The sequence below is a fragment of the Ovis canadensis genome, chromosome 25 (genome assembly GCF_042477335.2).
Source record: "Ovis canadensis isolate MfBH-ARS-UI-01 breed Bighorn chromosome 25, ARS-UI_OviCan_v2, whole genome shotgun sequence".
NCBI lineage: Eukaryota > Metazoa > Chordata > Mammalia > Artiodactyla > Bovidae > Ovis > Ovis canadensis.
In genome coordinates, this window is record NC_091269.1 from 43,399,420 (window position 1) to 43,414,466 (window position 15,047).

General features: G+C 52.9%; 1 protein-coding gene across 9 annotated transcripts in view; it reads left to right on the forward strand.

Moving 5' to 3' along the window:
- Window positions 1-15,047, forward strand: part of TSPAN15 (tetraspanin 15) — a 90,427-nt gene that overhangs the window by 72,089 nt on the left and 3,291 nt on the right. For 8 of the 9 annotated variants that reach the window (XM_069571965.1, XM_069571963.1, XM_069571961.1 and 5 more), the window contains 3 exons: window positions 7,391-7,486; window positions 10,007-10,123; window positions 14,665-14,712. In XM_069571965.1, the coding sequence (XP_069428066.1) occupies window positions 7,391-7,486; window positions 10,007-10,123; window positions 14,665-14,712 (261 nt within the window). The remainder of the gene's footprint in view (window positions 1-7,390; window positions 7,487-10,006; window positions 10,124-14,664; window positions 14,713-15,047) is intronic. The other variant, XM_069571966.1, reaches the window with a different exon arrangement.

Genomic DNA, 15,047 nt, shown 5'->3' on the forward strand with positions numbered 1-15,047 from the left:
TTATGTCAAAACCATACTGTTTTGGTAACCATAACTTTGTAATATTGAAATACATGAAGTGTGATACCTTCAGCTCGGCTCTTCTTATTCCAGATTGCTTTGGCTACCAGGGTTGGTTGTGATTCCATATGAATTTGAGCATTTTTTTCTGTATCTCTGAAAGATGCCGTCTGAATTTGGCAGGGGGATTGCGCTGAATCTATAGGTTGCTTTGGCCCATTTGGTTGTCCTCCCAATTCAGTTTTGCTATCTGTTCCTCCCTTTTCCTCTTTTCTGCTTTTCAGACCATCTGCTCTGGGCTGACAGACCCAGGGTCCTGGCTCATTTTTCAGCAGCCTTGAGGAGAGAGAGATGTTTATTCCATTTGCCCATGGGGATGCCTTTCTGTGCAGCCAGCAGGGCTCCTGGCTGCCCACAACTTTCCAGAGTTATGAGTTAGTGCTTTACTAACTAGAGCCCAAGTCCAGGCCACGGTTAGCAGCATCAGTGGCTTAATAAACAATCTCCTAAGTGAATAGCAGTTCTCGTTTACAGGGTGCTTTCACAAAGATTGATGACTTATTTTCCTTGCCCGTAGCTCAACAGGGGCCGTGACACCACTCCTTTCCAGGGAGGAGCTAAGTAAAGGCGAAACCTCCAGGGACCTTTAGTCCTCACAGCTGAGGATGCCACGGGCTTGAGGTCAGGGCTGAGAGCTTACATTATCCCCAAACACGGAGGGCACAACAGGGTGAAGTGTGTTCCTTCCCCTTGGGCACTGTGTCCCCTCATGGGACTATGTCAGTCCAGGAAGGACCCTCATCGTCAGGGCTCTCAGCTCTTGGGAGGCTTATGATGGGCTGTGCTCTCATATGACAGTGATATATAATTCAAAAACGTAAAAATGAGATACAAAACTGTAAATGTAGGGACTTCTCTGGCAGTCCAATGGTTAAGACTCTGTGCTCCCAACGCAGGGGACATGGGTTCAATCCCTGGTTGAAGAACTAAGATCCCACATTACTGCACAGCATGGCCTAAAAGAAAGAAAAAGAGAGAGAGAAAAAGAAAAAAAAAAAAAGCCCTGTAAGTGCAGTAAGATCTCCACAATGAAAAAAAATAGGCCTGAAAAAATCTGGAAGGAAATAGAAATATTAACATATTAAATCATATTTTCCCTGAGGGATGGAACTAGGGTGATTTTTATTTCCTCCTTTATATATTTTTTCCCTAGCTCCCAAATTTTCTTTTACATTTTTTATAATCAAGAAGGAAAATACCATATAAAGGAAAATAATGTCCCTGCCAACTGTAATGCCATGTGATTTCGTAAAACAAGAAATGGGCCAGTGGCGAGGAGAGGGAAGGAGGAGCCTGGCCACTGATGGTGGGGAAAGAGGTGAGGCACAGTCAAGGTCAGGTTCCAGGTGAATTCCCAATTCCAGTTTTTCTTCCCCAAGAGGAGAAGACAGATTTCTCTGAGTCACAGTGTAACAGGTTCAGTCTCCAGCCCCGCAGGCTACCTCTTAACTCTAAGAATCCACTTGTGATGACAGATGAAGACAAATCATCAGGCTGATGGCTTCACACAGGGCTCCCAGGAAGGTACAACCGTGGTCACCTCCAGGCAGCGAAAGATAAACAACTCCCAGGTGTGAGGCAGAAATTCTGTATCAGTTGCTGACCCTGGGCACAGTTTCTGCCGCTAGGCATGACCCAGGAGTTGGATTGAAGCAGCTTCTCTGCTTATGTGGGGTGGAGTGGCTGTGTGATGGGGAACTTGGTGCAGAGCTGGTGGCCCCAAGGATCCAGGCATTAAAAGGCGGATAAGTGCAGAGAAGTGCAGCACCCTGGACCCAGCAGTGGGTGGAGAACCTGCATGACTTCCACGGGTGTCTGGGTCTCCCTGCTCTTTACTTTTTAAAATTAATTTATGTTTTGGCCGTGCAGGGCTTCCCTGGAGGCTCAGTTGGTAAAGAATCTGCCTGCAATACAGGAGACCCAGGTTCAGTCCCTGGGTCAGGAAGATCCTGGAGAAAGGAATGGCTACCCACTCCAATATTCTTGGCAGGATAATTCCATGGATGGTGGAGCCTGACAGGCTACAGTCCATGGGGTCACAAAGAGTCAGACACAACTGAGTGACTAGCACTTTCACTTTGGGCTTCTCTGTGGCTCAGATGGTAAGGAATCTGCCTGCTCTGCAGGAGACCTGGGTTTTATCCCTGGGTTGGGAAGATCCCCTAGAGGAGGAAATGGCAACCCGCTCCAGTATACTTGCCTGGATCTTACTTCCCTGACCAGGGATTGAACCTGCATCAGGGAAGCATGGAGTCTTAAGCACTGGACAGCCAGGGAAATCCCCAGGTCTCATTGGTTTTGACCTGACATCACCCCAGCTTGCTGTGAGCCTTCCTGAAGGAATATTGGGGGTGTTGGAGGCAGGCAGCTCATGCCCATGTGTTCCCAGCGAGGCAGGGCTGAACAGGGACACCCAGAAGACACTGGGCTGTGGCTGGTATGTCTGTACCCATCCCTGGCCTCCTTCCCTCTACCTCCTGGACAAGTGGAGGAGTGACCTCTTCTCTGGCCTTGATTGGATGGTGCCGTGGTCACACCCAACACCAGCCAGGGATCAATGGGCAGCACCCAACCTGTTTATCTTGGCACTGTCACCAGCTGGCTCTTGGCATGACCCTGAGGTTGGAGCAGGGAGAAAGGAGACCGCATGGCCTGCTTGTCCTGTTTCCACCTGCAGCAAGTAGAGAAAGTTCTACACTAATGTGAATGGACTCCTGCAGCTGGTGCATCCCACTGTCAGCCGTTTGGAAGTGAGAGCTGGGCTCCAAACACCTGGGAAATCAAAGCATAACCCTCCCCCACCGTGGGGATTAATCCTGCGACTTCCAGCCAAGTGTGAGAGGCTTGCCTGGTAGCTGATCTGCTCGTGGTGGCTCGTGGTGAAGCATCTGCTTGCTGTGAAGAAGACCTGGGTTTGATCCCTGAGTTGGGAAGATTTCCTGGAAAAGGAAATGGCAACCCACTCCAGTATTCTTGCCTGGAAAATCCCATGGACAGAAGAGTTCATGGGGTTGCAAAGAGTCGGACACAACTGAGGGGCTAACACACAGTCCAGCTAGGTCTGAGGAAGGGACTGGCACATATTCCTGAGAACCTTGCAGTGTTCACACCTCTTTCTTTCTCACTCTTTGGGCTCCTCTCAACCCTTGGTTGTCTGATGGGGGCCCATCTCAGGGCTGGAGCAGAGGCTGGGGTCTGGAGGCAACAAGGATGAGTCTTTACCCTCTGGGGGATGCTGAGGGGAGCCCAGAGATGCTGGCTCAGCCCAGGCAATCAGGGAGGAAGGAAGTCAGAGTCTGAGCACCGTCCTCTGTGTTGTGAGAGCTGAGCTGGCGATGGTTCTGGCTGAGCTGCCGGCTACTGGGCCTCCCCAGTGTGGGCCCCAGAAGCTGACATGAATCAATGGAGGCCGGCTGGCAGCCTGCAAGAAATTAGGGCAGCTCGTCCCCAGAGGCCTGGTGGGAGGCTCCAGCTGCTGGCTCTTCCACTCCTCCTTTCTTGCTCCTCAGCCTCCCATCCGGGGGAGCTACCACCCATTCCCCCCACCCCAAAGCCTTATTTATTTGTTCTTCAGGCTTATAAAGGCTTTATTGATGCATAATTCACATACCATACAGTTCAGGTTTCCCCGGTGGCCCTAGTGGTAAAGAATGCACCTGCCAATGGGGGAGACCCAAGGGATGAGGGTTCGATCCCTCGGTTGGAAAGATCCCCTGGAGGAGGAAATGGCAACCCACTCCAGTGTTCTTCCCTGGAGAATCCCATGGACAGAGGAGCCTGGTGAGCTACAGTCCATGGTGTCGCCAAGCTTCGGACACGACTGAGCGACTGAGCGTGAAAACCATACAGTTCACTCGTTTGAAGTGTCCATTCGTACATGACCTGTTGATTTTAGAACATTTCCGTGGCTTTGAGAAGAAATCCGCCACCCCCGAGCTATCCTGCTCTTTCATCAACAAACTGTCCAAGTGCCTCCACTGAGGGGAGTGATGCAGAGGCTTCGGGCATCTTTAAAACTAGATTGAAAGACAGGGCTAGAAAGGGCAGTGCTCTGTGGCTCGAGTCTGGTAGCTTGAACAATGTGCTGTGAAAATCCCATGGTTTTGATGATTGCTTACTCTTTGTTTTATTTAGCCCAGGCCACATGCCTCTGAGGCCACGCCAGCCATTCATGAAAGGTGGTTTTCAGGTCCTCACTGGAGCTGCCCCACTGCATGACCTGGTTTAGAGCCGGGTGGGGGTGGCCCTGGGTGCGTTGCCCTCTGAGACAGCAGAGGAAGCCAGAATTCGCTCTTCCCTGCCGAGCTCCCACAGGACATGTCCTCTGAGTGGCTCTCCCAGTCCCTCAGAACATTGTGGAACATAGCAGCGCACTACAGTTGATTATAGTTAATTAATGAACCATACAACCCCCACCCCTGCAGGAACCATCCAGACATTCTACGCGTCTCCCTGGTGTGGACGTGTGCACACACACACACACAGACATGGTGCCAAGCGCAGCACGCATGTGTAAGAGCCAGCACAAGCCAGAGAGCTCCCCGGTGGGAATGGGGGCAGCTGCCGCCCGTGCAGTCTGGGACCATCTGTTCTTCCTGTCCGTCCAGAGAGGCCTCCAGTGGGCCCTCCCTCCCCCGCAGGGTCCAGCTCAGCTAACCTGATGGAAGGCCTGATTTGCACAAAGAAGGCCTCTTTCAGAGTCCGTGCCTTTGGAAAATACCCAGAGACTGAGACGGTTTGGGGAGAGAGGTCAGGGCTGCTCACCAAAGAGCGGGGGGGGAGCTTTTCCCCATGGGGCTGCCAGGCATCCGCTCTACCGCTTGTCTTCCTCCCTGCCCTGGGCCTCCTGCCCTCATCCCACCCTGGCTCCTAACCGCATGTGACCCCATGGGAGGGCTGAGGGGTGACCCAGCAGAGGGACTGTGAGGTGGCCAGTGGGCTGGAATAGGAGGGCCAGGATGACCTGCAGTGCCTTGAGACTGAAGGGAAGCCACTTCACCCGCCACGAGTGTGGCCCTTGACATATCCCTGACCTTGGACATCACCCCCTGCCAAGAGCCCCTTACAGCATGCCATGTAATCCTGTGAGCTCATTCCCTGGGTGACAGACTGATCCAGCCTGGTGTCCTGTTTCTTAGCCACCCCCAACTATGCCGCAGCTGGCTGGCCTTTCCCTTCATCATCACCCCAGGGAACAGGCACCCAAGACTGGAAAGGCTGTGGGACCTGGGGACCTCTGGGAAGGGTAGACCTGAGAACCAGGCAGGTCCCTGCTCTGCCCAGGTCGGATGGCCAGCAAACAGCCCTTCCCCTGAGCCCTTGCCCCAGGATCCAGAGCCAGACCTGGGCAGGGCGGACGGCTGGTGATGGCAGAGCCTGTTACAGGGGAAGAGGGCTGGCCTGGTGCCTCCCGAGGCTGGCGTGATCCTCCTCAACTCCCAGGTCTGCTCCTGAACGGTGATTATCATCAACAGAGGGTTTTCCTTCTGAGCTCGGAGACTGGTTTCCTTGAGCCAGTCTGCTTTGTCACCTTGGCTTTGAGCGGTGTATGAAAGTCAGGAAGGAGGTGGCTATCACATCCTTGTTTCTCTCTTCCTGATACTGGAGATAGTTTGGGGAGCTGGCCCTGAACTCAGCCTTGGGTTCTTGGCTTCTTAAAGCGTATCAGGATGCGATTTTGACAGTTTGGTTCCAGCAGCTCTCTGCCCGTGATCATTGGGGTGACCTTAGACAAGTCACATTACCTCTTTGGGCTGCAGGGAGTTTGGGAGGGGTCCCAGATCAGGAGTGGCTCTTGGACAAGACTTAGGGTCTTGATTTCTTTTGGGATTAGCCACTTTCCACTGATGCCATGATGGGTATGAAGTGGTACTACCTCCTGGAAAAAGAGAAAAATCTATCATAATAATACGTAATAATGCTATGTGCCTGGCATCGTGCTAAGCACTTTCGTTGCTCTAGTTTGTTTGAGTCTCAAATTCCTCTGAGGCAGAGGATCCCCTTTCCCACCCTGTAGGGGAGGAAAAGTGTCAGTCACCCAGTCGGGTCCAACTATTTGGAACCCTGTGGACTGTAGCCTGCCAGGCTCCTCTGTCCATGGAATTCTCCAGGCAAGAATACTGGAGTGAGTTTCCATTCCCTTCTCCAGGGGATCTTCCTGATCCAGGGTTCAAACCCAGATTTCCTGGATTGCTGGCATATCCTTTACCGTCTGAGCCACTGGAGGTTCAGAAGTTAATTGATATTCCTGAGGCAGGTGTGGTGCAAAGACTGTTCTTGACCACGAGGTGTGACAGCCCCTTGCAGCTTAGTCTTTGATCTTTGGCGCTGGAAGGTGTCTTAAAGACAGGCCTGCATGACTGATTCACAAGTGGGGAGCTGAGAGTGCAGGAGTAGGGTGGGGCCTGCAGTCCTAGGGTGGGGCCTGGAACTCAGGACCCTCTTGTCCCCACGAACCCTGAGGGCGCCTCCCCCGGGAATTGTCTGGCTCCAGAGCTGAGAATGCGCCCTTTGTGCCAGCACAATCTCTGATGATCCACCGGCCTCCCTGCTCTGAAAGCCCTGATTGTCACTGTGAGTTTGGAGCCAGGCTGCCCACACTCCCGCCCAATCCCTTCCCGCTGTGGGGCCTTTTGTGCTCCTGGATCTCAGCACAGCAGCCGGGCTGTTGATCCCGAAGGCCCAGCGTGACTGGGAGAGGGTGCCCTGCCAGCACCCTTCCCGGTGGGGATTGTCCCAGTCCGAGAGGGAGGTGGGCCCTGTCGTCTGGGCCAGAGCACTGCAGCAATAGAGAGAGGCCCAGAGGGAAGTCAGGACACCTGGTTTCCAGTCCTGGCTGGGCCCCTAACCAAAGCTGACGCCTGCTTGGTGACCTGGGAAGAGTCAATCTCCCTCTCTAGGCCTCTTCATCTGTAAAAGAAGAGCTTATATAGGAAAGAAGAGTGGAGAGGGGGCTGGAGGGCAAAGGGAAGGTTCCGGTGCAGGCCTGTCTTTAGCTACAGTAGAAGGCGCACTAGGGCAGCCCTGCCCCAGCCCTGGCCTGGCTCCTTCGGAACGGTGTCCCCCAGGCAGGGCCTCACCCTCTTGGGTCCTGGGTTGCCTGATCTGTAAAGGAATGGGGTGCACCATTCCTGCCTCTGATGGTTACTGGGGACATGGAGAGGGTGCTGGTACAGGGAGGTCGTGGGTGGGAACGGAGGTGCTCTCTGCAGGTCGTGGGGGGAGGCTGCCTGGGAGGTGGACTCTCTGGTTCAGTCCTGATCTGGGAAATCTTGGGTTGGGCCCTGGGGTCGTGTGCTCTTCCTCCTTTGTAATTTCTCTGTCTACATAGACCATCGACTTTCTGAATGACAATATTCGCAGAGGAATCGAGAACTACTATGACGATCTGGACTTCAAAAACATCATGGATTTTGTTCAGAAGGAGGTGAGTCAGGAGCTTGGGGTCAGAAATTTGCCTCCCACGTCCTTTGCTCTGCTCCCACTGCGCCACACCCCCCCCCCCCCCGCCCCCAACTTGGGACCCTGCTCAAGAGGGTGGGGGCGAGAGGTCAGGTGGCTTATCCATCCCCACGTGGCTGGCCAAGTTGGCAGTTGAGGGTGGGCCATGGACAGCCGCCAAGGGTGGGGATGCCAGGGCATGCCTGGCCCAGCATATACTTGCCCTGCCTGTTCCTTTCCAGCTACACAAACCCTCCCTTTCTGAAAAAAAAAAAGAAAGAAAAAGGTCAGAGGGAGCTACAAACCACGTGGCAGAGTCTCAGGGTGCCCCTCTTTAGTGGGCAAAGAATCCTCTTTGAGGTGGGAGTGACCTCCAAGCCACCCAATTCAAAGTTCCCTCTGCCGAGACCCTTCAGGGACAGGGAGCTCCCTCCCTTGCCAAATCAAGGACAGCCCTGATAGGGAGAGAGCTCTTCCCTGGTTCCATTTACCCCTGCACAGAGGACAGAGCAAGTCTTCTCCTTTCATCCGACGGCACTTCTTTGAATGTGATGATTGTTATCCCTCCTCCCCACGGTCCACACAAGTCTGTGGGTGTAACAGTAACAGCAGTGCCTGCTGCTGCCGTCGGGGGCTTCTACACACCAATCTCACTTAGTCCTGAGCCTCAGGTTCCACACCTGCCCCAGCGGGATACTGATGGTCCCTTCTACTTAGTGTAGCTGTGAGATTTGCCTTGATTTATTTCAGAGGTGGTTAGAGCAGGGCCAGGCATGTGGTGAGACTAAATCAGTGTCAGCTGGGGTGATCATTGTCTGCCTGTCCTCCTAGGTGAGGATGAGTGGAGTTTTAGAGCTGAGGGCCTCCTCAGCCCTGGCAGCGCTTCTTGGGACATGACCTTGGGGGCGTCAGCTGACCTGATCCCCGTGATAGCCCTCAGTGGGGGATCAACATCTCCCTGCACCCGGGGCCATCCATAGTGACCACCCCCTTGGCTCAGGCCTTCTCTGTAGTCATAACAGGTGCAGCCTCTGGGAAGCCCTTCTCTGCCAGGGATGCGCCTGCCAGCTCTGGCCATTGGGTGGGGCAAGATGTTTTTATTGGAAGCAACCTTCAGCTGGCTTGCGAATTTCATTTCTCCCAGGGTGGAATGGCGAGATGACTCATGCTCACTGGGCACCTGCTTGGGGCCAGGTCCTAGGCTGAGTGCTTCATGCTTGGCTTATCTTTGTACTTCTCAGCTCAGCTGTGCAAAGCTGGCATTGCTCTTCCTGCTTTACAGTTGAGCCTCTGAGGCCCAGAGAGGCTGATTGACTTGCCCAGCATCACACAGCATGGAGTGGTGGTATGAGGATTTGAATGCTGGCCTGTCAGGTGGCAAAATAAATACTCTGCATTGCACCCCACAGAGGTACTTCCTGGACTCCTAGACTGATAGCCTGAAAGGCTCTGTGGAGACTCTGGAAGGGCATCTACTTTATTTCCACTAGAACCTCTGACCATATCACTCCCCTGGTTAAAACCTTCTCCAGTAACTTCCTGTCACTAAGGATACTACCCCCGTTCCCTGCTTATTTTGGCTGACAAAGCTTTCATGGTCTGACCTCAACCCCTCTTGCTCACTCTGCTCCAGTTACGCCTGCTGCTGAAATATCAGTACAACTAACTCATCTCCATGCGGGGTCTTGGCATGTCTTGACTGTTTTTTTTCCCTGTTCATATTTCCAATTAAATGAGATCTCCTCAGGCCTTTCCCAACCTCCTGTCTCCTTCCCCCATTTGCCATATCCCTGGTACCCAGCACTGCCTCACACCTTTTTCACGTGGTGGTTCCTCTCCATCTCCCTCAGGGCTGTGGCACTTTCCGTCCCCCTTGGTTTTCGGGCACACAGAACAATGCCTGGCACACAGCAGCAGCCCAGTGGAGTAACGGCTTCCCCCAGGTGTTGGCATCTGTACAGGGGGACATGCAGGGCAGAGCTCAGCCGAGGGGAAAATGACGCCAGCTATGCCATCACTTCAGTCCTGAACCCCGACCAGGGTGTGTGTGTGTGCCCCTTTGCTAAGGGTGGGATAGGCAGAGCTGGGTGGGTGAGGTTCAGGGTCCCCTGGATTGTGGGGGTCCCCTAGAATCCTAGTCTCTGGGACTTTAAAGGCCAGGTCCTGGGGTGGAGCACCTGCCCTGGGGATGTGAAGATGGAGTCCAGCTGGCAAGAAAGGGCTTTTCCTCTAGCATTTAGACACCACCCACCATCCCACCAAAAGGCTACCCAGCCTTGGCTTGCATGCCTCCTCAGTGATGGGGTGCTCGCTACCTTCTGGGCCACTATTCTGCTTTTGTTGAGCTCTGACCTGTAATGATGCTTCACATGCTCCCCATGATGCCCCCTACCTGTGTGACCCGCATCATAAATCACATCGTCCCCTGGCTGGGCCCCTCCCTGCTGTCTGCCTGGGGGCCTTGGTGGTGATGGCAGCTCTCTTCCCCACTTGCTTCCTCCTTCAGTTTAAGTGCTGTGGCGGGGAAGACTACCGAGATTGGAGCAAAAACCAGTACCACGACTGCAGTGCCCCTGGACCCCTGGCCTGTGGGGTGCCCTACACCTGCTGCTTCAGAAACACGGTATCCACTGTTCCTGGGGCACATCTCCTGGCTGGTCAAACGCTTCTCTCACCTTTTAGCACCGGGGCGGTGGGGCTGGATAGGAGGAGTAGGCAGGAGGTGGTGGTCCTTGCCGAGGCGAGGCTTCCTGAGCCTCAAGGGCTACTGAATGGGGTGAATCTGGGGATAGAGGATGGGGAAGACTTGTCTTATTAGTAATGGTTGTTGATATATTGAGCACTTACCACGTGGTGGCCTGTTCTAGGTTCTTTAGTTGTTTTAACTCGTTAAGTCCTTTCAACAACCCTGTGAGGTAGGTATGGTTATTTTACCCACTATACTGATGAGAAAACTGAGGCACTAAAAGGTGAGGTTCTTGGCTCAAGGTTGATAGAGCTAGGATGAAATTCAGGCAGCTCTTGTCAGAGCTGTGCCCTGGACTACTGTGCACGCCAGGCGAAGAGTGGGAGAGAGTCCAGGCCGGGGGTCTTAGCAGGGTGGCCGGCTTGGCAGCCATAGCTGGGGGCCAGGGCAGGGCCTGTACTTTGAACGTTGCTGGTGGACTTTGGGCTTGACGTCCTGGTGATCATCAGCAACGAGGTGCTTGGAAGCGGCTGGTGATGTAAATGCCAGCCTCTGCCTCTCCCCAGTGGGATCCTCTCAGCTCTGTTGCCTCCTTGGCCACTTGGGAGGCTGCCCTGTGCCGTCACTGCTAATAAATGAGAGGCTCGGTCAATCCTGTGTTTGACTAATGTGTCCAAAAGCTGCCTGGTTTCTGGAGTGGAATGAGGCGGGGAGTTTTGCAATTACTCATGCCTTGAAGAGTCATGGAAAATTTCTCTTCTGACGTCTCCACCATCCTGTGCCCACTGCTGGATTCTGTAAACTGAGCAGCTGCTGGTGGGGGTGGGGGCCTCACCCATGACTCAGGGAGCCAGTGCCAAGTGCATGAGCCCTAAAAAGGCTGGGCCAGGAGGGAAGGTTTGTTTGGAAGTTGGAGCTGCCATTTTAGGGTAGCTCTTTGTGCAGGGGGAATGCTGAGGAGGAGCCCAGGGTTTTCAGAGAGGCCTGTGGAGGGGGCAGGGATGACTCTGAACTTCCAAGGCAGTGGCGCCTGAATGTCCAAGTTGAGATGTGAAAGCCCAACGTGCATTCATTCATTCATTCATTCACCAGGTATTTACTGAAGACCAGCCAGAGGCAGTTTTGTGTTCTAAGGATACAGGAAACACACAGAGAACTCTCTGCCCACATGGAGCTGACATCCTTTCTAGTGGAGAAAACTAATAAGCAAAATAAATAAGTAAAAGAGATGATATTCTAAGACATGATAAATTCTAAGGAGAAAAATAAAACAGGGGCATGGAGGATTGCATTTTAGATACTGAGAAGGTTGGTTCTCAGTAAAACCCTGAAAGTGAGGGAGTAAGCCATGCTGTCTGGGGATGGGAATTCCTGGCAGAGAGAAGAGCAAGTGCAAAGGCCCTGAGGTGGGACCTGCCCTTGTGAATTTAAGAAACAGCACAGAGACCAGCTCCAGTGTGGCTGGAGCAGAGTGAGCTTGGGGGAGGATAGTTATAGATGAAGTCAGAGGTCATGGGTACCCTGAAGGTCATGATCAGGACTTTGCTTCCCTTGAGTGACGAGAAGTCAAGTGACAGGGCTTTAGTGGGCGAGTAGCAGATTTTCCTTAGGCTTTACCAGCACCACCCTGTCTGCTGTGGTGGCAGAGATGACATGGGTGGGCAGTCCGGTTAGGGGCTAGTGCAGTGATCCCAGTGTCTCAGCCTAGGCTGTCTGGAAAGCAGGCTCTGAGATGCTGGTTAGTGAGCAGGAAGCTTAGTAGGAGGTGTGCTCAGGATTGACACCTGTAAGGGAGGGGATAGAAGCTGGGCCGGGCAGAAGGAGAGGTTGAGCAATGATGCAGTCTCAGTGGGCGCCTCAGCCGAATCCATGGGGATGTCCTGGGATGATCCTGCAGAATTGTCCCATGTTGGGGTGAGATGGGCAGGCCTTCATACCTCCACATTCAGCAGGCATTACATGAGTTTAGTGTTTCACCCAGGAAGGGACTTGCTGGCTTGTTTAGCAGAAAAACAGAATCAATAGGATGTGTGTGTGTGTGTGTGTGTGTGTGTAAGAGGTTTATTATAAGAAATTGATTCACAGAATTATGGAGACAGGCAAGTCCCAAGACCTGCAGAGTGAGCTGGCAAGCAAGAGCCCAGGAGAGCCAATGGTTTACTTCCAGTGTGAATCTACAGGCCTAAGGACCAGGGGAGCTGGTGATGCAGCTCCTGTTTGAGGCTGGCAGCCTCAAGGCCCACGAAGAGCTGATGTTTCAGTTCAGGCTTGAAATCAGACAGGAAGAATTCTTCCTTACGTGGGGGAAGGGTAGCCTTTTTGTTCTATTTAGGCCTTCGACTGATTGTACGAGGCCCACCCACATTAGGGAGAGCAATCTGCTTTACTCAGCCTACTGATTTTAATGTTAATTTCATTTAAAAATGCCCAGAATAATATTTGCCTGGATATCTACATCAGTTCTCTTCCACCTCTGGGGCCTAGAGAAGAGTCTTTTGGCTCCGGGTGTAAGGGAGGCCTCTGCCACAGCATGTCCGTTCCCCAAGGGCAGGAGCTGTGGTTCTGCCTCCAGGTCTGGAAGCAGCACAATGAAGAGGAAAGTTACTCTTGTCACCTTCTTACGTATCAGACAGTTCACTTATTTATTATGTTCATCGCCTATCTCCATTCCTAGAATAATAGTTCATGAAGGCAAGGATCTTATTTTGTTCTTCTGTATTCCCAACACCTAGAACAGAAAATGGTACATAATTGATGCTCAATATCTGTTCAGTAATGATTGAATGAGTGGACAAATAAGGCAGGAAGCACCTGCTCCCATCATGCCCTCATACCTCTGCTACCCAGGCTGGAGCTTCTCCACTGGGGTCTGTTTATGGCCTGGAGGGGCCACTGATGCTGACTGACGTGAGGTGGATCCTGGGTGTTTTGGGGTCTGAGGGTTCCTGGGGGACAGTCTAGACTGAAGGAGGTTATTTTGTCCACACATCAAGCCTTGACATTTAGACTGATCTAGATGACATCTGCTGAGAAGGCAATGGCACCCCACTCCAGTACTCTTGCCTGGAAAATCCCATGGACCGATGAGCCTGTGGGCTGCAGTCCATGGGGTCGCTAAGAGTCAGACACGACTGAGTGACTTCACTTTCACTTTTCACTTTCATGCATTGGAGAAGGAAATGGCAACCCACTCCAGTGTTCTTGCCTGGAGAATCCCAGGGATGGGGGAGCCTGGTGGGCTTCTGTCCATGGGGTCGCTAAGAGTCGGACACGACTGAAGCGACTTAGCAGTAGCAGCAGCAGCAGCAGCAGCAGCAGCAGATGACATCTGAGGTTCAGCTCATGCTTTTAGAAAGAGTAGCAGCCGTCCTTGACTTCCAGGGTCTGGGATTGTGTTCAAGGTCAGTCCAGCCAGTGTGCCATGCCCTTGGACAATCATTTTATGTATATATCTCACTTTATATTAAAAAAATCCCCATGGGTACATTCAGAGATTATGATTGCTTTATTGAAGAGTCCAGGGAACCTATCCATTCATTCATCCAACAAATTCTTATTGAGTGCCTCCGTGTGCTTGTCCCTCAGCGCCACACCTAAGGTTGGTCACAGAGCTCCTAAGTGGCAGAGCAGGGCCTGGACTGGGCAATGTGATGCCAGAGCCCACACTGGCCACTCTGCCCACCTACATCACTGCTGGCACCTGTGGCACCCTGATCCCACAGTAGCTGTCACTTAGATGTGAATGGGTTCATTGAGCTCGCTCTCACCTTCTAGAAAGCAGAGGAGACTCCACAAGGGCTCAGGCTGTGATGGGAAGTGCCCCTGCCAGCCCTGTGACCTAGGTTAGCTGGGAAGAGATTTGATGAGCCCAGGGCCAACCACAATTTCCACTGTGCCCAGATTAGTCAGCAGCTAGAAGCTCCTGAAGGCAGCTGTCTTTCCGGGCAGGAGGTTGAACAGCCCTACTGGTGGGTAGCGGTCTGCGGGGACCGGGAAGTGTGGTCAGAGGCCTGGCCTTGCCCTCAGGTAAACCCCAGCTGGCCAGGGGCCTGGCTGTGGTCTGGGATTTTCTTTCACAAGAGCGAGCAGACTGGGAGCAGCCCAGTCCTGACCTCAGCACATGACCATCTCAGCAAAGTGAGGCTCTGGCGGCTGCAACAGAAGAGCCTGGGGCTGTGCCCTTTCTTCTGGGCTCCTAGGCTGCCACTGGTGGAGCAGTGGGTCTCCCACCCAAAAGCCACAGAACTGGTCTTCCCACCTTTTCTCTCTGGCATTTCTTGGATCCAGAAGATTAAGATGCAGACTTGAACCAGGCAGCTGGGATGGGACTCTAAGCTCCATTCATCCTGGATAGTGCAACTCTCTATGCCTCAGTTTTTTCATCTGTAAAATGGGGGAGTGGGGGTGGTGGCTGTGGAATAAGTGTCTTCTGCAGGAATCACCATGTAAGTGTTAGCTAATACACATTTCTGTTTCAGACAGAAGTTGTCAACACCATGTGTGGCTACAAAACTATCGACAAGGAGGTAATGTCTTTGAAATCTCTTTTCCCCAGAAAGGCTGCTCTTCCTGTTCCATCCCCAGGGTGATTGGAGGGGCTTCCAGGGGTGAGGCTCCTGGCTGTTGAGATCTCCCAACATTCCTGGCTGTGAACAGGAGCCAGGGACTGCCCACTATCTAGACACAGAAGGACTTGGGGAGCCAAGAATCCCCCCCAGGTTGGGAGAAGCTGGCTGCCAGAGTTGACTGAGCAACTAATGTGTAAGTCCACCGTGCCCTTGTCAGTGCCTGCAGTGTGTCCCCATGCCCAGCTGCATTCACCAGCCCACCTCTGCCCTTGGAGCTGCCATTTTGCAGATAC